This window comes from Rattus rattus, chromosome 8 (assembly GCF_011064425.1).
Source record: "Rattus rattus isolate New Zealand chromosome 8, Rrattus_CSIRO_v1, whole genome shotgun sequence".
Taxonomy (NCBI): domain Eukaryota; kingdom Metazoa; phylum Chordata; class Mammalia; order Rodentia; family Muridae; genus Rattus; species Rattus rattus.
In genome coordinates this window covers 14,426,971-14,453,445 of record NC_046161.1, presented here as the reverse complement: position 1 = coordinate 14,453,445, position 26,475 = coordinate 14,426,971, and the positions used below count along the sequence as shown (strand labels likewise).

General features: G+C 35.5%; 2 protein-coding genes and 1 pseudogene across 2 annotated transcripts; 2 read left to right on the top strand and 1 right to left on the bottom strand.

The window, feature by feature from the left end:
* Window positions 1–351: 351 nt before the first annotated feature.
* On the bottom strand, window positions 352–16,603 carry LOC116907263 (rho GTPase-activating protein 20-like). The gene is made up of 10 exons (XM_032910219.1): window positions 16,566–16,603; window positions 15,895–15,976; window positions 11,328–11,405; window positions 9,648–9,711; window positions 6,591–6,796; window positions 4,273–4,428; window positions 3,698–3,859; window positions 2,631–2,740; window positions 2,052–2,241; window positions 352–648 (listed from the first exon to the last, which is right to left on the bottom strand). Exons 1-10 carry the CDS (start codon window positions 16,601–16,603, stop codon window positions 352–354), a joined length of 1,383 nt encoding a protein of 460 aa, XP_032766110.1.
* Window positions 16,604–17,372: 769 nt separating this feature from the next.
* LOC116907591 (thioredoxin-like protein 4A) lies at window positions 17,373–17,564 on the top strand. The gene has a single exon (XM_032910631.1). It carries the CDS (start codon window positions 17,373–17,375, stop codon window positions 17,562–17,564), a length of 192 nt encoding a protein of 63 aa, XP_032766522.1.
* Window positions 17,565–17,674: 110 nt separating this feature from the next.
* On the top strand, window positions 17,675–18,279 carry LOC116907261 (annotated as a pseudogene).
* The last annotated feature ends 8,196 nt before the right edge of the window (window positions 18,280–26,475 follow it).

The following is a 26,475-nucleotide window of genomic DNA, read 5'->3' as shown; positions in this document are numbered from 1 at the left end:
ATACCCAAAAGATGCCCCTACATATAACAAAGACATGTGCTCCATTATGTTCATAACAGCCTTATTTATAATAGGCAGAAGCTGGAAAGAACCCAGATGCCCTTCAGCAGAGGAATGGACACAGAAAATGTGGTACATCTACACAATGGAATATTACTCAGCTATCAAAAACAATGACTTTATGAAATTCAGAGGCAAATGGATGGAACTGGAAAATATCATCCTAAGTGAGGTAACCCAATCGCAGAAAACACACATGATGTGCACCATTGATATTGATAAGTGGCTAATAGCCCAAATGCTTGAATTACCTAGATGCACAGGACACATGATTTTCAGTGCTCAATGATTCTAACTGTAAGTTATGGCAGTAGAACAAGTATACACACCTAGAAGGCCTTTACAGGGAAGAGGGGCAGCTGGACTTCCTGGCAGAGCATGGTAGCCAGGAGTGCAGGTCCTCCCAGCGGGGCAGCTGCTCAGTCCACGTTTGGTTTTCTTCACGTTTCTGATATTTGCTGCAGTGTTCTGGGAACATGAGGACTTGGCTCCGGGAGGATGAGATAGGGATGTTTCATACGACACTGCAACCACATCCTCTCCAAAAATTTTTGGACAGTTTTCGATCATAAATGTTACCAGAGAAATCTGTTAAAAGAGGGTGAACACGGAGTGTCTCTGTTAGTTTTCCTGGCTGCAAATCACATTTTCCTTATTAGTCTTGGAGGAAAAAATGTGCAGTTCAAAATTCTGAGATAAAGATAGCTGTTAGAAAGTATAGGGGCTGGCTTTGTCATAAATTTAAAAGACTGTGAGATCAAACGTACAAGTGTGGTCATCACAGTGCAATGTTATATAAGAGGATGATTTCCAGGTTCTATATTGTGATGGCCAGTATGTGATGCATACTGTCCACTGAAATAGCTTTGGTTCCATTTGATACATCCATGTGTGAGCATGATTGTAAGAATGCTCTTAGAAAGGCAGAACTATGGAGGGAAATGCGGGCCCCAGATTACTGAAAGTTCCCATGGGCTGCCTAAAAAGCCAGAGACAGTCACACCCATCTGAGCAGTTACATTCCCATGTCTCAGTACAGTGCAATGGTAACAGCTGCATCAATATCTCACTGTAAGTGTCATTTCTTCATATATCCTTAATTAATTACTTAATCTTGAAACAGCGATGACTTAGTGGAGAAGTAATGGTAACTTCTTGATCTTATGGTTCATTATATTGGGAGGTATTTCAAATAAGTTCTTCTTGGAGGAAATGGGATAATTATGGATCTTCAATTGCAGGTACTTAGGGACCCTAACTTTTACTCCTGATCTTTGATTCTACACAATATGAGGAATATTATTGTTTCTTAGTTGGGCTGTTTTACATGATCCTTAGAGGTCCAAGGACAATTGGTTATTTAATAATGAATCAGAAACTCAAATGCTTAGGAATCAATATAACCATTCGATCACAATATTATATACATTTTGATATTTCATTATAGTATTGGAAAGGTGGCTAACAGAGAAGGTATACTCAATCACTTCTCTAAACCAATCATAACCAGCATCCAGAGCCCAAGGGTATATTTACTCACATTAATCAGGAGTCCTAATGACCATATCTGATTAAAGCAATCCAAATTGCATTGTCTCTGTTTTGTTGGGGAAACCACCTTGAAAGCTAGTAGAATTTCACACATTCTACACTGATTCTATCAGAATTAAGTCTGTTTTGCTGACCCAATATCCAGAATTGTTACTTTTTATATCATTTCACAGCATTTGTTTTCACTGGGTGAGTCTAGGATATTCTAAATGACTACTAAAGACTGAGTCACTGAGCTCAAATACCCATTTGTGTTTTAGTTAAAATTCACTAATGATTCCTTCCCCGCAGAAGAACTCCGTTCAAAGCTGTACTTACTTTACAAAATGAAACAATACCAAAATCAAAACAATCAACCACCACAACAAAATAACCCTGATTCTCAGGATAATCCTGTTTTCCCTTTTTTATTGTAAAGGCTTATCAAAGCTAGGCATTACCTTTTTGGCAATGTCTTTTGGCCTTCCATTATTGCAGGAGCTGGGCTTGAATAAGAGGCATGGGGCTATCCCAACAGATAGATGGTAAGAAGACATTTCAGTAACAGGAGAATTACTTTTAATTTCATATAATATTTGAAAAAATTGCCTCAGAAGCACAACATTTGCAGGTGGCAATTTATCTAAAAGACTGAACATAGAGAGAGTTATTTTTAAACAAGTACACTCAATTTCTAAATATGAATGAAGGGAACAGTGTGATAGAATCGATTGCTCGATTCTCTGAAAATAAGATGAAAGAATTTTTACTCAATTATTGCTTGAAATATTTATGCAATTCAGAAAAAAAGACAAATCAAATTAGAATGTGAAGGTAAGATAATAAGCCTGGGCTACTGTAATTCCCTCGGTAACACACACTTCTCTTTTGATAGTGTCTTTTCTGTTTGTGAACAATTGAAACGTTTTGTTGTTTGTCAATGTTTTTAGTAAATATTTCTGTGATCTATTATCTCTAATGTGTAAGCAAATATTACTTGTATTTTGTTGATGTTGTTCACAGAGTTTGCCAACAATTACCTCTGCACTGCAGCTAATTTCTCTTCCTCATCAACTTTTTTCGTTACAGCAATCCACTCATCATACAGTTTTGAGGTCATCAGACTTCCTTCGATGTTTTTTAGGAAGTCCTTAAAAAGAGAGGACAATTATTTCATGGAAAAAAATTAATCACGGAAATTATTCAAAATGCATTCAACTGTAAATTTCACATTAATTCTAACTTCCTTCACAGCTCTCCAAATTTCCCCTACTTAGAACGTTCCACGATATATTGGTTCAGTAAGTTTCATCTATTCAAACTAGAAACCAAAGAGTAGATTTTCAGATTTACTTGGACTATAGAAACAACTTTCCTTAGCTCAACATTCCTCTAGTGGACAGCTGAGCAAGCTAGCACATATAGGCAACCAATACATCAGCTTGAAAACTATTTTAAATGAGAGAAACATACAATTATGGTAACCACAACAAAAGCAACCATAGAAACTATTATCTGATTTCTCAGGAGCAGAAAACCATGTCTTGTACTGGAAGCATGGAAGAACGTGTGGTCAGGGTACGTACAGAATGCCCTGCCCCTATTTCATTAAACAAGTGTGACTCCTAACTCTATTTAAATTTTTAATGAATATTCACAGATAATACAGCCTTGCCCATCAAAAAAGTTCTCTTTGCAATGGTTGGAGACTGTGAGCAAAAACTACAGCTGTTGAAGGCACAATGAACAACATATCCTGGGCTCTGAGCCACAGTTTATACACATACATACTCACTCCTGAACTGGGGCTCTGTGCATTGGTTAAGAGAGTCACAAAGATTGTTTACCAGAGGATAAGGACATTTGCTTTGAGATTGGGTCTCCTAGAAATGAGGGGAGGGCTCACATTTGATAACCGAAAAATAGCATTGCTTAAATAATTTCTGAACAAACATCATCCACATCATCAACACTAACACAGGAGACTTTGAGCTTACCATATTTCTCTCCTGCGTATCTATTGTCACTCAAGTGAATACAAAGAGAAGAGCACTAATCCCATAGACTCAGGAATCCTGAGGGGGGATGATGGAGGGACTTTCCCTACCTTAAAGATCCAGGAAACTACGTGCACTGATTGCTTGTTCATGTCCACCTCTTCTTCTGAATCCAATTTGTCTTTTATTGTTTGGCACAATGTTATACTCGGACGTACTAGAAAGACACCCTCGGTTGTGGGCCCTTCCCTTTTTAGTAGGGACAGCATGTCCTGAGAAGTAGATACGGAAATATCTGTCAGACCTTGTGCAGCACAGAGCATTATTGGCTCCGTGAGAACCAGACAAATGGTGTGCACAGGTGCAGTTCAAGTACTTGCATGGACACACAGGACCTCAAGCTGGTTTGGTGCCTCAATCTTTTGTTGTAAACATACAACCCTAATGTTAATCCTTAAAGTTCAGGCAACATTGCTTTTCATCACATTTATAAAATTGTTAAGGGATTAAATCCAGCATTTCCAATAGATCATTCCTGAATAACCCTCTCTCATCTTCCTGTTTGAAAGCCAATGATTTGAGACACAATTTTTACTCCACATGGAGACAGAAGTGAAGGGGTCAGGTATTTAAGAAGCAGGATTTTTGTCTTAGGAGAGCCAGAGAAGAACCATAGGAGACATACCAGAATTGCCGAGGGCAGGTTGCCATCCTGACAAATGGAACTGAGTTCTCTTCCAAACAGTTTTCCTCCATTGTTAACTTTTTGGGTGGTGCATATTTGGTCTGGGCGAGGCACACAGATGCTGTGCCACCATGATGATGCAGAAGTCCTTTGTTTCTTTAGAGTCTTTTCCTTCATATCTGATCAGGAGTTGAGATCATTACATGGGATAATACAATTTATAAAGATCTTTTACAAAACTAATTTCAATTACAAAATGTCCCTATTTATAGGTTAATAATTCTGTTGTGTTTATGCAGCCTTCTTCCCATATAACCTACACTGTTATTAATCTTAGTGATGTCTCTAAGACATGGTCTAAAGTTCTCTAGGTGGAATTCCCACAAGATGATGCTGTCTTACTCCACAGTGCATCATGAAATACTAGACACCTTGGTTGAACAAGCTCCCTGAAATATGTATAGACTATTGCTTCAGTAGTCACATCCATTTTCATTGATGTCCTGCCTTTATTCACATTTAAAAATTTTCTGTTTACTTCAAATGTCCTAGTAAAAGTCTTTTTATCCTTTGTTTTTTGTCCAGCATTTTGAAGAACCATTGTAAAGTTATTTTAACAGCAGCATGTCCCTCCATGAGAAAATATCTATGACTATACATTTTAGTGTAAGAATACAGCTGAAATCCTAGGTTCTTTTTCCTTTCTAAATTTTCTGTTAGAATTATAGTCCATAATAAAATTTTAAATATGTTACTCAAAAGAAGTAAATTAAAAGTAAACAAATGAGTCATATAACACAGTATAAAATAGTCTTCATTGCTTTAGAACATATTGTCTTCCTGGCTTTCTAATGCAAAATCAGGAGGGCAGAAATAACATGTAATATTATATAGACTGACAAATGTATCTCAAAGAGTTTTTTTGTGTGAGTGTGTGTGTATATGTGTTTGTGTGTGTGTGTGTGTGTATGTGTGTTTGTATGTGTGTATGTACTTACATATATATATGTATACCAAAACAAATTTCAAATTTTTTGACTCAGAATTGTTTCTGTCTAAAAGAAATGCAGGGACAAAAATGGGAGCAGAAACTGAAGGAAAGGCCCTCTTGAACTTGCCTAAACTTCTGGCCCATCCTATGTATAGACACTAAAACATGATAATGTTGCTGATGCAAAGATATGCTTGGAGGCAGGAACCTGACATGGCTGTCCTCTGAGAGGATCTTTCAACATCTGACTGAGACAGATGCAGATACTTACAGGCAACTATCAGACTGAACCCTGGTTCCACATTGGACGAATTAGGGGAAGGAATGAAGGACTAGTAAGGAATAGCAACCCCATAAGAGGGACAATAATATTAATTTACTTGACCTGAGAGCTCCCTGGTTCTTAGCTAACAACCCAATGGCATACATTGCCAGTCTGTGGCCCCTGCTACGTATGTAGCAGATCTTGTCTTGTCTGTCCTCAGGGGGAAGGGATGTCCTGGCTCCTGTGACGGCTTGACAACACAGAGAAGGGGAGGATAGATGGGTGAGGTGGGAGTATGAAGGTTGGTGGGGTAGCACCCTCTAAGAGGAAAAGGGGCAGAGGTATGAGGTTGGTTTTTCATAGGGGTGGACCAGGAAAGGAAGAATATTTCAAAGGTGAATAGAATAATTAAGAAAAAATAAAAAGACAAAATGTAAAAGAAATGAAGGTGAAAGTGGGAGGTTTCCAAGAAAAGAGAGTAAGGAGAAATTATAAAATAATTCTATCCTTAGAAAAATATTTTAAAAAAATTCAAAATGCCCAGTCTATCAATTTTAGTATCATTTTGACTCCAGATATAGGTATAAAGGATATTTTTATAGAATTTGAAGTGAGATTAGAGAATTGGCTAAAAGCCTAAATTAATTTCTAATCAACCCTGCAACAGATTATCTTTAATCCCATAAGTCTACTTTTATTATGTAGCTTTCATTGCAATAGTTTATCAAAATGCAATTCATAAGCTAATTTGGGTCTAATTATGCAATCACTTGATGGGCAACATATCAGGATCCATGGCTTAGACCTGCAATTCTCATAGGAAAAAAAATGTATACACACCGTGCTTGATATACCAATTTATGGTGCCTGGAAAAAAAATGAAACGTTCTCCCTATAACCAAGCCTAGTCTTTACATCAGAATTTAGAGTTCTGTTCATTTGGACCTGGAACATATTTTTTAGTTTTTATTTTGTTTAGTACAGTGACCCACTCCCAGGAAAGGAAATGATAGTATGCTGCGATATTTATGACAATGTAAAATGGAAACTAAGAAAAGCCACCCGAAAGAAGATGGCAGACTCACTTTTTTGCTGTTGGCTTCTGGCTGAGTTTCTGGGCCTTAAGATGAATTGCCCCTGTGCATCAGCGTTTAGATATTTCATGATCAGCCCAGGTAGGGAAGGGAAAGCGGCAAAGTTTCTTAAGTCCCGTGAACTGAAGTTCTTTTGAATATTTATCATTATAATGTCATGTGGATACTCATTTCCTATGAGAAAAAAAAACATGAATTGTAACCAATGTAAGTGAATATGGGCAAATTTTCTGATACAATTTCGAATGCTTTGCTGTATTTCTCCTCTTAATATTTCTCCTCTTACTCCTAGTCCTCTTCCTTCTTCTTCTTCTGGATAATGTAGACTGTGCACACTAGAACCTTAGAACCCTTGCAGAGACACTATAATTAAGTAAGCTGAGAACTCTAAAATCAATGATGAGAAAAATTTCAGTGTTCCACTTTCTTTACAGAACATAGACCTAGCAGTGCAATGTATTAGAGGGACTTTTGTTCTATTCTGCTCTAAAAGTTTGAAGACATGCCTGTTGGAGTATTAATATCAACAAACTTTTTATATCATTAGAATCCTACTTCACTTGTCAAGCTTAATATTAAGCAATTTAAAGATTTCACACTGTATACATAAAATAAATATGAGCACTAATTTTCTTCACAAAGATATTTCTTATATCCTATACTAGCAACTTAAAAGCACAATGAGAAGCCTAGATCAAAAAGGAGAAAACCAACCAAAGAGAAGAGGACAGCCGGAAATAATATCAGGTCTGAAATCAATTAGAAACAGATTCCATGAAACCAAGATCTGTTCTTTGAGAAAATCAACAAGACACATAAACTTAAAGTGACTAAACGTCTCAGAAATCATATGCAGATTTCCAAAATCAGAAATGAGAAGAGAAATAGAACAGAAACTGCAGATATTGAAAAAAAATCATTAGGATTTAGTACTACGATTATACTTGAGAAAACATAAAAATCTGGCCTAAATGGGATGATCAATATGCTCTTTTTTTTTTTTTCTTTATTAATTTGAAAGGGGAACAATTGTTATTCCCTTTCCTGGGAATGGGACCAAATATCCCAACAGAGGCAAACCCCATTCCCTCCCCACTATGTGTCTGTTCCCATCCCATCCTCCCCAATTAGACCCCCAACAATCATGTTCTTTGGGGTTCAAAGTCTTAGCAGGACCAAGGGCTTCCCTTCCTGAGAGACAAAGGTGCTCTTAAATAGGCTATTCATTGCAGCCCACTGAATGAGAATGGGACCCCCGTTGAAGGAATGGAGCCAGGGTCAAGAGTCCATGAATAGTCTTTGAACCAGTGGCTTAAACAGGAAGCTCTGGTTGGACTGGCATTGTTGTTCATATGGGGTCTGAACCTGGAGCCCTTTCAATCTTCAGTCTTTTTTTCTGAATTCCTCAACGGGGGTCCTATTCTCAGTTCAGTGGTTTGTTGCTGGCATTCGCCTCTGTATTTACTGTATTCTGGCTGTGTCTCTCAGGAGAGATCTACATCCGGCTCCTGTCGGTCTGCACTTCTTTGCTTCATCCATCTTGTCTAATTGGGTTGCTGTATATGTATGGGCCACATGTGGGGCAGGCTATGAATGGGTGTTCCTTCTGCTTCTGTTTTAATCTTTGGTTCCCAAAAAAAAAAAAAAAAAAAAAAAAAAGAGCATGTTCCCCATTTCAAAGGAGTGAAGCATTTTTATTTTTGTCATCTGTCTTGAGTTTCCTAATGTTTTTTTTTATTTCAGGGCAATTCAAGTTTTATCTAATAATCTCATTTATCTTTTGTGAAATGCATACCATTTCTGTGACTTTTGTGATTTTAAGTTTATGTCACTTGGATGATATTTTCCAAGTTCCAAATTTGCCTTTATGAATTTTTCATAAAGTTTCAATTTTTTTAGCTGAGTTATTCCTCTTTGGAAGGGCTTCTCTCATTCTTTCCAGGTTCTGGCTTTATAAATAAGGCTTTTAAGCTATATAGAACATAAGTGGTGCAAATTGTCCTTGTTATATGTTGGGGCATTTTTGTGTATGTGCCCAGGAGAGGTAAAGCTGGGTTCTCAAGTAGTTCAATGTCCAATTTTCTGAATAGACTCCAGACTGATTTCCAGAATGGTTGTGCTCTCAAATCTGCCAAAATTTATGTCATTTGAAGGAACATCCTCTTCATGTGTTAGAACTTCATATTTTCAGTAGTTTGAAAAGACCAGGTTTGCAAGCACACTTGGAGATCTCATATTTTTAAAACTTATTCAATCTTTTCTGATAATTCTGTTAACATTATTAATTTGGCAATAATCTTGTGTTGAAATAAAAGAAGGCAATAGATAGAGTAGCTGAGATTAAGTCAGGTTGTCTCCAGAAATCAGAATATGATCTCACATTCAGTTACAGAATTACTTGTCCTATGAGATGTCAACTGAATATTTTAAATGGATTCAGGGAAATGGCTACATTTATAATATTCATTACAAAACAATCTATATAATTTGGAATAAATAGAAAAAATTGAAGATATTACATTTTAGATTTAAACTTGTTTCTGTGCGTAAGTCTTTTGCGCACATAAATACCTGTTTACTATGTTGCACTTGGTGTGTGTGCAGGTCAGATGTGGGAATTAGATCCCCTGAAACTGGAGTTATAGACGGTTGTGAGCTACCATGTGAGTGATTAAAATCCTTGACATATTTCTCTAGCTAGGAGGATTTTCTATAATGATCACCAAATGATTTTTTTAATTGTTTTCTCTAGAAAGAAGATGCCTAAAGTTTTGTTTTGTTGGCCTTTTAAGGAAAATTCAGTTTTACAAAAAGAAAAGCACAGAAAAATTCCTGTCATTGTCAGACTGTTGCTTATGAGATGTTATCCTTTGTCTGAAGGTCATATTAGTTATTAATTATGATTTAAATGAATGACATTTTGTTTAAGTCATTTTGTTTTAGTGTTTAAGTATAAGACAAAGCATGGACACATTGAGAATTCACCAAACTCAGCTAGTCCCTCTTTAGATTACCCTGTTATTACCTTGGAGTGCTCTTGGAGTGTCCCCAGGGCATGGACAGAACCACAGTTGATACTCTTCAGTGTTCTGGAAGGCAAAAAGAACCAACCATCACAAATAAGCTGACACCGGATACTTGAAGAGTCTAGCAATTTCCTTTACTTTTCATATCTAGCTCTCTAGCAGGGAAATTATTTAGACCAGTATTAATGATATGTCTTCTGAACACAGGTTTGAGCAAACAGGAGTGATTTCAGGAGAAAACATTTGGGTACTTGCCTTACCTCTTGGATGGAGCCTTGATCTACTGATCCACAATTAAATAAGAAGTTGCATTCAGCCATTAGCACTAACCAAGACAAATATTATTATGTAATTTCTTACATCTGTGCATACTGATCGAGGAATATTCCACCTTAACTTAACATGAGCACACAACCTAGTGCTCACAGATGCATATATTCACTGGTGACTATGATGACTTTAGCAAAGGAATATTTGAAAGATATGATAACTTAGAGAACAGTGAACAAAATAGTCAAATTCAGAGAGTCTTTGAGGGTACCTAGAAGGGAAAACTGCTTTTGGTTTTCAATGTGAGATTCCTGTCTGTGGAGACGAAGGACATGGGTCTATTCTGGAAAATAGATGCAATGCTGGAAAGAAGGTCTAGAATGTATTCACTGCACAAAGTGTTATGTATCCATTGGAAACGATCATCGGAATAGAACATTCTGTTGAATGATGAGCACCACCCAGGAGTGGCTCTAACCAGTATTGTTAATTTTATTTTCTTTTAGACTCCTATTTAAAACCAATGACATTGCCCCATATAGATTTTAAGTATTATACTGGAGACAAAAATCATACAAGCAGACACACCACCAACTACCCATCCACACCCCAACATACACAGAGAGGTGATAATGAAGCAGGAAGAGAAAAAGTGTGAGAGAGAGTGGGAGCAAGGGAGAGGGAGTGGAGCATAGAGAGAGACAGAGCATCATGGAGATTCTCATTTTACAAACTCACAGAAAGTGATAGACACGGACACACAAACCCATTGCATCACTCATACATACACAGTTAAACAGAGATACACATGCACATTTCAAAATAGAAAAACAAAGATATATACACATATGTATGCAGAAAGAATATAGAAAAACAGATGCATTCATTAAAGACTTATTCAAAGTTAAAAATAAACACACCGGAACATGTATGCTTACACCTTCAGACAGAGAGATAAAAACAAGAAGAAATGGGCAAGACGACAGAATTATATACCAAATAGGGAGCATAGTCTAATTTAAAAAAAAAAAAGAAAGAAAAAGAGAAGCAAAGACGAAAGAAAACTCTTCCCTGTAACATTGGTATCCGTTAAATTAGGTGTGAGCATATGACAAATTAATCACCATTTAGTATAAATTTTATTATCTAGTGAATCTAAACATATAGCTCAAATCATTAGGCTATGAGTTCATTAAATCACATAAAACTAGACACGAATTCAAGAAAAAATGTCACTCAAAGGACTATTATTATGTCTTTGATAACTTCAGGTTAAAAAGGTAGCATTTGTCAAATATGATATATCAGTGTATAGTGATCATATTTCTGCTGTATATACACATTTCCACATATGTGAATCTCAAAAGCAAAGTTCCATTTTAACTCAAAGTAGACTGAAAGTAACTTACATGTTTTCTCATCATTGGCAGTAACTTGCTGATTATGTCATTCACTGTATCGAAGTTTGTTGCTGTTACATATAGAGGCTATAGAACGTGCAGAGAGAAAAAAATGCTTTAAAATAACGTGAAAGCTCATGTACAAATTTACTATGATCTAATCTTTGTTGATAACTTATACTCTGTAACGACTCCTCTAACATGTAACTTATTTTCTTCCCATATGTCTGGAAGACACTCAGGATAACATATTTATCTGAAAATTGAGAGCTTGGGTACTGAGAAATCAAACATGACTGTCACAGGTTGTATAAGATAAAGGGTGACTGAGACGCCATGCGTGCTAGTGCTAAGCATCCTGATTTTTCTTTAAGTATGGCATAAGGTAGTCATGGAGGGCTCTTAAAAAGAGAGAAGAGACATTTGCTACCTCCCAATTGGACTTCCATCATTAGACCCTACTTCCATGTGCTACATGTGCACAGTTCTAGGGAAATGAGGATGAGAAGCAGCACAATTATTTTTATAACAATTCAAATTAATGAGCACTCTTCTCATATCAGGGTTGTAAATATTAAAATGGTATACAGATACTCTATATCTTGTACTCTCTTGTTGAAGTCTTTTAGGATGTTAGATCTAGAAATCCAAAATATATATTTTACAGACAAGACTCCATTTCTTAACACACCCATGTATAACCAAGGGTCTTGTACTATTAGCTCTCTACTGCCTCTTATATTTAGAATCTGCTCCAAAAACCTAGGAAGACAGCAAGAAGGACATAGCATGAAATCAAAGTGTAGTAGTCTGAGAAAAAACCACTGATGTACTGGAAATCTAATACATAACCAGACAGTGAGTAGATAAGTATATTTTTATGAAGTTAGTTTCTACACTGTCAGATATCTGTGATAAGGATTTTAAGTGTCTAGGAAAGAGTCCCTTCAATAAGAAACACAGCACAGGTTCTCTCTCCCTATCCATAACCATAACCTTGAACAGAGACTGAAGGAAACCACTTCACAAGCCATCTCTTTCACAGAGGTTTTATATGTTATTTTATTATTATTTTTTATTAATCAACTGCTTGGCATAACCTCTTACTTTGAAAATTATGAGTGTTTGTGTATGTGTGTGAGTGTGCCTCTGCATGTGCATGTGCTTTTGTGTGTGTGTGTGTTCTGTTGTTTGTTTGTTTGTTTTGTTGTTTATGTGTTTGTTTGTGTGGTTCTGAAGATTCATCGAAGACCCTAATGTTACATGTCAGTTTAGTAGAAGTTTATGAAAAGGACACCTTACCCTAACTCATTTTGCATCTAGTTAGGCAGAAACTAACAATTATGCAAAAGCATCTTAGAATATGTAAAAAACAGCTCGGATCTTGTAGTTGTAATGTAACATGAAAGTAACCAATTTAAGGTTTTGTTCAGAATGTAAAATTAATCATCTATGGATGAAAATGTAGATCAGGGCTCAGAAATCATACATAATAGAAGGAAATTCGCACATGTAAGATTCCTTCTTACACCAACATGGTTCAATGAAATATGTGCATCCATTCAAAACCATATACACACAGGAACACAGACACATATACACACATGCACACAAACACACACACACAAAGTTAGACGGAAATACAGTGAGACACAAACACCCACACACACAACACACAATGTGAGCATAGCACATTAAGGAAAAGTAAAGCTTCTGATATTTTGTTGAATATCTGAAATATCTGTGTAATTTTAAGATAAAAAGTTTTATTATAAATAATTCCACACATGACATAGGGTAACTATTTGTATAGGACTTTAATTCAAATTATGGTAAAAAATTTTGTTTTCAGACCATTAGAAACATATCAATGTTTAATAATGATTGCAAAGATGTGTACATCTCTTCCTGATGGTGATTTTCTTTACAAAACAGACTTCAAGACAAAGAAACTTTTCAATATAATAATTTTATAATTAACATTTTAAAAGCATGAAGATGAAAATATAATGGGAAGCTTTATAATACATGTTTAAATAATTCTTGACTCATGATGAACCTCAGAAATGTAAGGCATTCTTAGATCATCAACCTTACAATAGTTCAATTGTTCCTTCTCTGAGGAATAAAATGTTTTAATTGTTCAAAAATAAATAAAAATATAGCTAATATAAATATATTTGACTATATATTCAGTTAGAAATAATAACTGTAAATGTTGAAATTGCATATTAATAGACGATATGTTCAAGAGTTTGGTGATACTATTATTAACAAGGTATGAAATTCAAAACACATCATGTAGGCATGTAGTAAAATACTGTCCCCCAGTCCTGCCATATGCATTGACACAAAAGGACAATGCAGTTCTTTTCTAAACAATACTAAGGCCAAAAGAAAATATTTTATACATTGATAATTATGGCACTCAAGAGAAGGTAAGAACACGATTTGGGAAAATTTTTAGGATATCATGGTATTGTGCAGGTGATTTGGCATTTCTATACTTATATGAAATTATCAAATAAAGATATTTCTAAAATCATCTACATCAATATACCTTAAAATATAAGCAGTGTGGGAAACTACATTGAATATTAAGACTAAGATAAAAGGAAAAATTTGGCGGAAAAATCCAAACATGAAAATAGTAAAAACATTTTCCTAATTTATCCATAGAAAATCTTTACAGGTGTATCTTAAGTATAATGAAATACATTGATAATTCAAAGGATTTCAAACTATTAAAAGAAAAGGCTGAACTATTAACAGAAAATCAAAGAAAACAAATAAGAAATATGCATATATGTTAATATATAATACATATACATATATACATGAAGTATTATATATTTCTAAATACTCACTAGAGAACATGGAGAAAGAAAATAATGGAGGATATTGAAGAAAGGTAGAAGAGTGTTTTGATGATTTGATCATGTCTCTTCAAGGACAAGAAGGAAATATCATAACAGGAATGCCAGCTAAACGTAAATATTAGTAATATTCTGAACTACACAAAAGGTTTTCAGTAATTATGGTAGGATAAAATATTAAAGCATAGAGTCATAGGAGAAAATAAGTAAAAATGTTCATTTGAAAGGAATTGACTCTAAGTCACAAAAGTGTTATAAAAAGGCTATATAGAAGCCTTATATACTTATAAGAAGTATATAAAAAGGTTATATATAAGCCTTATATCTATGAAAGACATTAGGAATATTGTTCATGTCCCATGCTGAGCGTTTGCCACAGCTGAAGTCAACAGCAGAGGCAAGAGAGCATTTCCCTATGGGTCGTTCTGCTCTTCTGCTCCTCTCTGTCCTGAGAACACCAATGGTCAGCCAAGTTAGTGCTTGTTCCCTGATTTATGTCACTGAATCGAAATTTATTCTATACTATATTTAATTACTGTTTTGTATAACGTAGACCTGGTAAGAAGAAGAAATTGCTTGGTGATCTAAACTATCTTCATTGTTTTCACCTTGGTAAGTCTAGTGTAGCATCCGCAGTGACGTGTTAGAACACTGGCTCTAGGTCCATTTTATACCCATTAGCATTTAGGAAAGACAGAGATGGTGATCACTAAGCCACAGTCTTTCTGATTTACAGTAGGAAATGTCTTCAGTGCTCTACATGCTGCATAATAGTGAAATATTTCATCTGCACTAAAACCAATACTGGAAAGTAGGCAATAATTTAAGCATTAAGAAAATAGACAATTATTTAAAAGACACTTAAGTTTAACTCAGTGATAGAACTACTGAATAGTATGTGGGAAGTTGTGAGTTTTATCCTAAACACTGTACACAAAGATGAACACAGACACACGTAAACACCACACACACACACACACACACACACACACACACACACACACACACACACCACTGTTAAATTTATAAGGGTAATTTTTGAACAGAAGTTATGTGTAAAGATGCCCTCCTGACTAGATATTCAAATGAATATGAGAATAAAAAGCCATGCTTTTGTAGCTGATATTCAAATGCAGGTGAGGATGCACAGTTAGGGACATAGAGAAGGAGCACAGGATGAAGATTAGGAGCTAAAATATCACTGAGCGATTTGGTAAGGAGAGGAACTCTAAATCTTTATGATAATCTTATATAACAAGAATGGTTTACTAGTCATAAATATTTTAAAATATATAAGGAATAGTGGAAACAACACAAAGGCTATATATAAGCAATAAGGCCTCTGGAGGGGGCAGTTTAATTGTAGTAATAATACCTCATGGGAATGATTTGCTGTGGAAACTACTTTATTCAATTTTCACTGATTTAACAAAAATTATTTCCTGTTTTCAGACCACTGGTACATGAATCAGTGTTGTTTCATGTTGTTACTACACGTCACATATGAGAGTCCTATGTGTGCATGGAATACAGATAGAATATCCACACACTAATGCCTACATTCTCTACCTGTCCCTCCCTCCGTCACTTCCACTCTCCCCATCAATGCACTTCTTATGTCTCCATCGTCCATTACTTTACAAACTGTCTCTCTCCTAATCATGAACCCGGAATATCAGTTTTCATATGTATTCACATACAGTGTCACAGTGTGCAATGTCCTCAGTGGATATCTGCAGGGATAGATCTGTTTTGTTCTGCTTCTTCGCATCACGAATGGATCTGTCAAATGCAACAAAACATAAAGTACAGCAAAATTAATTAGTAGCTTATTTCAAGCTAATCCCTGTTAATGGTGTTTTTCAGAATCATCTTAACTTTCAATACAAGAAAATAAGTTCAGCAAAGTTCATTATTTGACTGGTGAATTCTCAAAAATGTTTCAGAAACAACAACATGGTCAGGTAATAATAGTACATTGACCTAAATAATATAGCCAGTCCTGAAAATGATGCATCTGAAACAAACAGAATAGTAGAAATCTGCTTTACCTCAAATGAGGAAGCAGCCGATGGTTTGAATATGCATACTAGAGTGACATCTACTTAGTGAAATTTAAGTTAAGACTTGAGAGTAGTGTTTACTCCAGTACAAAGAATAAATAATACATGAAGAACTTCCCCAAAATTAAATAAAATAAGCAATGGAAAGGAGAATATGAAGCATTATCCATTCATCACCTAATTAACAGCTGATTTTGAGACAGACTATGAAATATATACATATATATACTTTTTTTAAAACAAAACTAAAACACATACTACCATTCCTATGTCACCAAGGCATTAAAATACGAACATAAGTAAAATACCTTTGTAGAAAGAAGTACCACCAAATGGTCTCTTCCATGGAACTGTAAAGTTGAAAAAATTAGAGTTGTGATAAGTGGTAAGATTTCTAAGGTTATTATGTATAAAAATATCTTAAGTTTGTGGCAATTAATTATGGTATAGATGTATTTGGTAGTCTCCAAATGACTCCACTTCTTAACGACCCATCTTTTTGGAATGGAAATGCTGTCATTTGATACTTTACCATTCCTAAATATAATACTTATCATATTCTATAAGGGAGAAACACTAAGCATTAAATCACCATCTTTAGAATTTTTTCCAGAGGAGTAGAAAATATTCAGAGAACAACCAAAGGTGTTCTTCTCTTTTGTCAGAGTCTATGACAAATGCTTTTCCATGTAAAGAGCAAACCCATAGAGCTTAGAATTCTCATAAAACGTTTGTTTATGCTATCTGAGTCAACTGTGTGATGACACTAAGAGTTTGGACAGAAGAAGGAAAAGGGCTCAAATTTGGGGTGTGCATGAACTTTTCATGTAGAAAAGAAATTTGAATTTCAGTGTATGCTTGTCTAGAGCAGAAGGTATATGCTACACAATCCCTTTGATTTCCACAACTGCACTCAAGATAATATCAATATGCCATGAGCACATCTTTTCATGAAAATTAAGAATGCAAATTTGAAATTTTCCTTAACTCTGCAAATTATACCTGACTCTGACGGTCTAATGACACTAGTCCTTTTTAATTGACTATAGACAACAGTGATAATCTGCTACACGGAAATTTAAATACTTGTGTATTTGCCTAATAATGCGTTCAAGATGTCCTACATGCTTCCGCATCTACACAATGGCTGGCAGGTAGACCAGACCATCCTTTCGGAGGAGGACTGCGTGGTCGTCATTTGCTTTGGAGGCGTCGGAGGCCCCACTTGCATGAAGATGGACGAAGTTCTGTACAGCATCACCGAAACAACATGGAAGATAGTGAGAGATCTTCCTCATCTTGTATGAGTTCTGTTTGGATAACCCAGCTGTCTTAAAGCAAATGGTGCTGGTGTGGCTTGTGCTCTGTGGCATCCTCTCTGACTCTCCGGAGTCTGATGGGCCTTTCTGCCTCCAATATGAACATCCACTGTACTTGGACAGATGACCTGATGAACATACAACACTGCAACCTGCTCTGCCTGCCCGAGAACTACCGGATGAAGTACTACTATCATGGCCTCTCATGGCCCCAGCTCTTCCATTTGCTGAGATGAAAGGTTGGGAAGATCGTGGGTTTATGTTCTGGCCAAAAATGGAAAGGATCTATAATGTGTCACTCATGGATTTTATCTCACACCAAGGCTGTAAACACTCCCACTGGCACTTTGGCCTGGCCAAAGCTATTGAGCCAGACCTCCCAGGCCGTGATGGAGGAACTAGCGTAAGTATGTCTCCTGCATGCCAGGAGGGCAACAGGTAGCTTGCACCTCTATTCACAGCCCTGAACTTCCAGGTTAGTGAGGTGGAGCCCAAGTACTATGGCAGATGAGCTGAGAAGGCAGCTGGTGCTGAAGAAAGGCAGACATGTGGCTTTGGGTTCCAGGGAGAATCAGGGTATCACACTTCCTGGTTCCGAGAGGCCTGTCAGCAGGAGAACCTGGCTTGAGGTGACAGTGGCAGTGATGGCAAAGATAGCACTGATGTCCAAGACAGCTTGCAAACCTTGGGGTCCGCCTCTTAGGACCTGCTTGAGCACAACAGGTCCTTGTATTTTAGTCACACTGTTCTTGGGAACCTTGTTCTGCAGTCCTGTGACCCAAATGGCTATCCTTTCGATGCTTAGCAACCTTCTGCATAACCTGTGTGATCATGGGGGCACACCTGGACACAGAACCTGTTGTGCGGGAGTCAAGGAGGCCTGAGGACTGTCGTGCATTGCCTTTCTTGGCTTCTTCATGCAGCCATCAGATTCTGTTCAGTACTGTACTGGTTCTGTATATCTTGCAGGTTTCCAAACCCTGGAATGCTAAACAGGAAGTGGGGACAACTTGAGAATACCCCAGCGTTCTGCCTTTGCCATTGTTTATCTGGGTTTTTTCCTTGGAAGCACCGTCAAGCTGTCCTCATGCCCTCTCCCTTGTGGGGAGTTACCACTCTTGCTTTCTGTGAGACTGCCTGGCCTTGCCTCCTTCCTTTGAAAAGAATGTTCCTTTACTAGGAGGAGATGGTGATGGGTTCTGGACTAATTTTGAGGCAAATTTGTAGATCTTAAGGAAGGAGAAGCAGAAATTGCTATCTCTAACCTGAACAAATAAAATATAAGGAGAAAAAATATCAAAAAAAAAAAAACCTACAAACCCAAAAAAAACTAAAACAAGCGAAACAAAAAACCAAAAGCACCTACCTACATGGAAATGGATATAATGAAAAGTATAGAAATCTAGGATCATCATAGAAGGGAAAGTTGGTTGGCATCCTGTATAATCAGACTAAAATTGACTCTATTTTGCAAACATTTTTTAGGATGATGAAAGCATTTAGTGAAAAAGGTTACTAGATAGATACACACTCTTCAAAAGGTCACCAATAGCCATAATGATTATTGTTTTCTAACTGGAGAATATTAGAATGAATATGCTCATTCACTGGGATGAATTACACTCCATTAATTTGACCCCAATTTCTGAAGTTATCATCTTGTGATCACGGTCGAACTCTAGTTCTTACGAAGGTGGCAACAACATGTCCCATTCGGCCAGTATAGGTAAAATGGACTTGGAAGCAGCATGTTATCCTTACCTGATCATCCCACTTCTCCACCAATCCACAGGTAAGCCAATGGAATGACATGTTTTATCTTAAATTTCTTCTTATTCCTGTAAAGAGAATCAAATATCTGTTAGTTTCATTTGCATTGTAGTTGGAATTGTGGTAAAACCCAGTTCTTCCTGCTCCAGGGCAAAAAAGGACACATCCATTGCTAAATCTAAGCACAGCGGCATTTACAGAAAGCCACCTATTTCAATATGTCTTACCTTGATTTAGTTAAGGAGTAACTATTTTGCTTTGTTTTTCCCCCAAAATACACAAAGGAAATTATTTCAAGATTTTTTTTATTTTAATTAATTACATGTAAAAATCTTTCCAGAAAAAACAAAACAAAACAAAACTAGCTCCTTTACAAAACCCACAACATACATATCACACAAGTAACCACAAAGGCGATCCTTTTTTCCAATAATTTAGCTAAATAATAAGAATAATGTCTTCCTATCAAGCATTCTGATATTATTAGAGGTGTTTTTAAGAAACAATAATCTTTGAAGCATAAATTTTCTTCTTTTGTCATTCTTTTTCTGAGTAATTTGCTCTCTAAGAATTCTACATTAAAATACAATGCATTTGATGATTTTTTTGGTCACTTTCTCCTTTCCATTCTATCTCCTGACAGATCTCCTCCCCACACTCATGTTTTTTTGTGTGTGTGTGTGTTTTCTTAATGATGGACCTAATATTATCTGGTGCATTTGCTGTATAAACTTAGGTATTGAACTTTCTTTCGAATACTCGTGAGCTAATATGTGTCTACATAACTGAAGATAATGACTCCCTTCTCAAATTCAGGGGACAGAATATCACAAGAATAAATCATGGTTCATAAACCCTGTATATAAACCTTTAATATTCAAAACATGGGAAGACTAATTGCACTACAGAGAAAGATGTAACATGCTATAGTCCAAATACGAGCCATCATGTAACATTTACTTCAAGATATACATATACACAATGAGACATTTATATTTACATTTTACATTCATCATTTAAAAATCTTAATGTACATATATATATATATATATATATGCATATATAAAAACCAAAATAACCAAGAAGTGCTTGACCCTGAAACCCTTTAAATCAATGCCTGTTAAGAGATAATCTTCCTTGAAAATGGAAATAATGATAATCACTTCTTATAAGCTTGATAACCTTCTTTCCTTAATGTGAAACAGAATCTAAAAATAGTTTTAATTACTATTGCAACATGACAGAAGGGACCATATATACTGCCTTTAAGATACCAAACATTTGTTTCCTTTATTCTCAATACAAAGTTAAGTTCACTTCCTTATACCAACTACACTTATATGGCAAATGATCAGTTTGTTTCTTTTTACATTTCAGATGAGTTGATTACTATCTTTTAAAATAAAATGTGAAGATTTCCCACTGTGGAAAGAAAGGGAGCTGAGTAGAAAAAAACAAGAAAGATGGACAGTTAGACAGACAGCCAGTCCATTCTCTTATTTCAGCCTGCCTCAGTTAGACACTAACTACCATTTCCTGTTAAGGAGCTTATATGACTGATCAGGGTTGTAAGAAAAATGTACACAGTTGGTGTATTTATAATGTATAGAATAACTCTCACCTGAATATTTTATTTTTCTCACAATCTATGAAATGGATCTTCTGGAAAATGATTCACTGATGATCCGAAAATTTAACCCCTGCCCCCAAAAATGGAATAGACTATTTTATTGATGTCTGTCTGATAAATTCATGTACTTATGAGAACACCACTTAAGATATTTACTTGATAATATGAAGGCTATGATCATGACTAGTGGAGATTATATATGATGGGTCCCAGAAAACATCGCTATGGTCATAAATTCTAATATAACCAAGTACACAATTTCATTCAATCACATCAGTTTACTCTAGTGTCTGCAGAATCACCAAGCAAGACTCAGTGCCAGCAGTTTCCCTGGTTAGTGGAGGGATAGGAGCTGCTTCCTATCTCTTCATGCTAATGTGGAAGCTATGAGGTCAGGAGGCTTACATGTGTACCCCTTATGACCATCTATCTTGCTTCTGTAATCTATCTGTAAACACCAAGCAGAAGGCTCCTACTTATCATGAGGTTTAATACTTTATTTAGAGAATGTGTCACTGTATGGATTCACAGGCTCTCATTATAGTTAAATATTCCTAAGTTAGTTTTTAAAACATGCTTTAGAAATGTGGGCACATGCTAGCATAGTCTCATTAGTAGCTTGTAAGCTAATCTTTCACCAGATTCTAACAGCAGAGTAGTACCTTAATTAATTTTTAAATGTAAAAAAGAATGTGTCAAAACAAATTGAAGAAATATATAGGGGTAGTTCAGTAAGCATCAACTCTACTCAAAGAAGTATATGCCACTAAGGATACTTGAGAGTAAGAGAAATCTCCCCTAGGATTGTCAATTGGATTGCTTATCTAATACCAAATACACACTCCTGAAAACACAAATACAAGCAATATTATACTGCCTGAGCAGGTTATATTTAAGTATTAGAAACTGGATATATATATATATATATATCCCATGCATATCTATTATGTTTGTGTAACTTATGGTAGCTTACATATAAAATAATGTGTAAGAATAAGTAATAAAAAAATACAAAGTCATGATTTTAAAAAAGAACAAGGAGGGGTATATGGAAGAACATGGAAGAGGAAAAAGAAGGAGAATAGCGAAGTAATTATAATATCAAAAATAAAGGAAATTATAAATAGTTTTGTACCTTAAGGCCTTTCCAATGTGTAGCCTCTTAGAGTAAGGAAGGCATGATGCGTATACTTACAGTTTACTGGATACAACAAATACATCGTTGAACAGGGTCAGATATCGTTTCTTTCTTTTCCAGCCTCTTTGGATAACCGCAGCGCCTTGGCAAACCACGGTTCGACTTTCTTCTCCTACATCCTCCTCAGTCATGTCTATGTTGAAAAAGAGAGAGTTCTCCTGATACAGAGCTCCACCTAAAGAACAAGTATTCAGTGGTAAGTTATAAAACCGATGTTCATACGATATTCCAAAGGGTGAACGGTGTTAAGATGCAGACTCAGTTTTCCAAGCACGATTCTGTTGAGCTATAGACAGCTTTAAAATGTAACAGAAAATATGTCGTGTATGAGGAACTATTAAGAGCGTATTGAAGAAGTAGGATCTTTTCAAAGTAGGACCCTTTTCAGAAATGTCACAGGACTAGTTCAAGAAATGTAGTTGGTAGGATATGGGTAATGGTTCTCCAACTGTAAATGCTACAACACTTTAATGCAGTTCTAACGTCGTGTGATAACCTCCAATAAAATTATTCCTGCTATTTTATAACCCAGTATTTTGAAACTTTTATAAATCTAATGTAATATATTATGTAAGATATCAGATATATACTCTGAGAAAATGCTAATTAACATTTTGTAGCTAACATTGTAGAATTGCTGAAAATAATCAGGTAATCTTGATTTAAACCAGTTGGGTCTCTGGGAGAGTCCCAGGAAATGCCAGGCTTGGTCCAGCTCAAAATATAAAAAGAAAAGATTGCTGATAGTTACAAACACCAGTAATAACAAAATGAAAAAAAACAAGCATTCATAAAAATTTGTGAAATTGGTCTTGTCTAGCAAAGGTAGACATTTCCCTTCACTGTGGCAAAAGGGACATATGGCTCTCCATTGACTTGATCATATTAGGATATCAATTCTCATTTCGAATTTCTTTATTCCTGAAGGGGGGTAATCATACTTGTTATAAATTTAAAATTCCCCATCTAGGTTATAGACATTTTCCAACATCCCCGTCCCCTTCTTCATTATACTAACTCCTAACATGTGTTAGAACACCCTCCCTTTTTGTGAGTCCTTTTTTTGTGACCAAGCTATTCACATTTTTTCTCTTATGATAGTCTTCAGTGTCTTTTCCCAGACTTGGTCATATCAAGCCAGTTTCTTTTCTCTATATTTTGAAATTTCCTATATGCCTCTGAACATTTTTTCTTTCTTATCCATAATAAAATTGTTCCCTGTAATAAGGGAATGGCTTCTATTTGGTGGTTTCTATATGGTGCCCTGTTTGTTCAGTTTGAATATTTAAAATATATAGTTACTCAAGTGGCTATAATTCATCCCACAATATGTTACATCTTTCAAAGAATATGTACAGAAATGTCATAGCTTTCACTTAGAAAGGACTTGACTCACATGCATCAAAGAGAGAATAGCCAATATTTGCCATCACCCACATCAAGCATTATTATAAAGATGTGTTTAAAAATAGTACCACCTCAGCTTCATGAAAAAAATTTTAAGGAAATTACCATGTCATTAAAGTTGTGCATGTCTAATCTGAGTCAATGTTAAATTCTGAGCATTAGATTCCAAAGGGCACAACGTGTATTGGAAATGATAACAATTTCTTGAAAACCAGAGAATTCTTAAATTGTGGGTTAGATTTACCAGTTTCTTAAAAAAATTATGTTCAGTCATAGGGGGAAAAGTAATTGGATTGAGCATAAAATAATCCTTACTTCTAACTTGTACACTTTGTAAAACTTTACAGAAATTATTCTCCTGTGCAGCTCAAAATATACCCCTCTCCATGTGATAACTTTGGTTCTGTAGAAGATATGTACTGAATATTGCTACAATGATTACCTTTTCAAGAAACCACTGCTGAGTTGAGAGTTATTTCATATGATCTTGAATAATCAAGACAGAACACATTGTAATACCATAATTCTATCATGAGATTCAAATTATATAAATGTATACCTTTTTAGTAGAGCCTGGAATGAAGAACTTATCAAACAATGTGAAATTTTTGTTTGCCTTCCTACCTCTAGACACCAAACTGGTGACTGTAGTGGCTGAAAACTACTGAAGTCTGAGGATTCTGTAGTTGTCAGGCTGAAGAACCATTGTGATGTCAATATTCTAAGGCACATGTCATCAGACAAAGTGGCATGTGCATTTCATTTTCTCTGCCTTTAAAACATATCTTTTGTACACAGGTGGAGCCACAAGTGTTTGTAATGAATAACAGTTTCACAACTATATATATACATATAGTTGTAGCTATACCTATATGATATAGATGATAGAAGACAGATACATGGATAGATAGATAGATAGATAGATAGATAGATAGATAGATAGATAGATGGAAAGATAGACAGATAAAGGTGTATAAGAGCATATTGGTATAAAATATTGTGAAATGCATATGAATCTTCAAATATTGTCAATTCTTGTTTTGTTCAACATAAGGTTCCTTATGAAAAAGATAGCATGGAGACTTCTTTAACACTGAGAACCTTAGAGCTGAAAAGACACAAAATCACAAGGAACTTTGAATTGTAATGTGCTTTACTGTCATAGAATCAGAAACCTTCACACACTTCGGTGAAGCCAGATTACTTTGAAGGATACAGAGGAGGACACACAGCTATCAATATATAGTAAATTTTATTGATTAAAGCCTAGAGACAAAGAATTGTGATTGAAACAATATGGGAGATACTCTGTAAATCTCAGAATTAATTATGTAGTATACCAGGGAAATGTAATGATTCTAGAATATCATGTAAGATTTGAATGTCTGTATCTTTAAAAAGATGGAATTTTGATGAGAGTAGTAAATTATTCATTCTGCAACTACATAGTTTCACTGATATATGTAATAATTCAGTACTTATTAAGAGTAAAATTCTATCAAATTGAAGCTTTTTGTAAAGATTTGCTGCTGCTTAAATCTGATTTCAAATGACTGATATATTGAAGTGCAGTAAATAATAGAAAATCATAAAGAAATTTAGGTATTCAAATGCCACAAATATCAATTTGTAAGCTTACATGAATAGATGTGAAGAAATTAATTAGTTTTTAATTAATTATTTAACTAGTTAGGTCTCAAAAATTTTAAATATCCAGACGCCAGACTCAATCTCCCATCTAGATATCCATCCCTTTTCAAAACTTCCTGTCTTGTTCTGCAGTTGGGAAACTCAAATGTTCTAGAATATTTTCTTTATGAAGGCAGATTTTATTCTCTCCCAATGACTTTCAATTTATCTCATGATTTTCTCCCTTCTTTAGCAGCTAGACTTGGTCACATAAAATTGTTTTTCTCTCTGCCTTGAGTTCTGTATATTTGCACACTCTTGTCTATAATAAAAGCCTTCCCTCTACTAATATAGTCACTACTCATTCGGTGGTTTCTCAACTATGTCCTGCACACATAATTTGAATATTTAAAATATATCTTTACTTAAGTGAATAAAATTTTGATTAAATCATATGTTCCCTCTTTCAAGAAATATCTAGAGACAGCATCATTTTTACTTAGAAAGCCCTTAAGATCACTGAGAATAAGAGTCCTTATATGCATCCAACAATAATATAAAGATAAGGTAAAACAAATAGGTTCCATGTTAAACAAAATTGAAAGCCAATGAGCATGCTTTCAGCGTCATTCCTGTCTTTCAGAATAATGTTAAATTTTGTTGAAAACAATTTGTGGAAAAACAGAGAGTTCTTATACTTTGGGTTGTAGCCTGAGCTGTTACAGAAAATAACTTTGTAATCATGGTGTGTAAATAACTGGATTGAGCATAAAATAATTCTCACTCATAACTTGGACAGATAGTTTTTGAAGGTTTACAGAAACCTTTCACCTGTTTATGTCAATGCATTCTACTCCTCACATAACTGTCTTTCTGTAAGGAATTGGTAGGGAATATTCCTAACATAAATAGCTTCTCAAGACACTAGTGAATAGAGTTACTTCACATGATCTGAACAAATCAAGACAGACCAAGTCCTAATACTATTAGTCAATCATGAGTATCCAATTTGCTATTAAAATTACCTTTATGGTGAGAAGATATAGAATGGAGAACTCTCAGTTTGTGTGAAATTTTCTTCTGGCACTGAATACCAAACTATGTACAGCAGTTAGTAGACCAACTACTGAAGTCTGAGGACTCCGTAGCAGTCAGGCTGACAGAATATGATACAATAGCAGAGTTCTCATGTACTATGTGAGAATGTGACACATGTGCTTTTCCTCCTACCCTTTGGTTTTAAAGCATATACAGATATACATGTA

What these genes read in the sequence shown, in the direction of transcription:
- LOC116907263 (XM_032910219.1), bottom strand. Translation starts at nt 16,603, where the DNA reads ATGGAAGAGACCATTTGGTGGTACTTCTTTCTACAAAG. An exon ending in AGTCTGCCATCTTCTTTCGG is followed by an intron (nt 4,429 to 6,590) that starts GTGGCTTTTCTT and finishes AAGACTCTAAAG; the next exon opens with AAACAAAGGACTTCTGCATC. An exon ending in AAATTAGCTGCAGTGCAGAG is followed by an intron (nt 2,242 to 2,630) that starts GTAATTGTTGGC and finishes CTCTATGTTCAG; the next exon opens with TCTTTTAGATAAATTGCCAC.
- LOC116907591 (XM_032910631.1), top strand. Translation starts at nt 17,373, where the DNA reads ATGTCCTACATGCTTCCGCATCTACACAATGGCTGGCAGGTAGACCAG.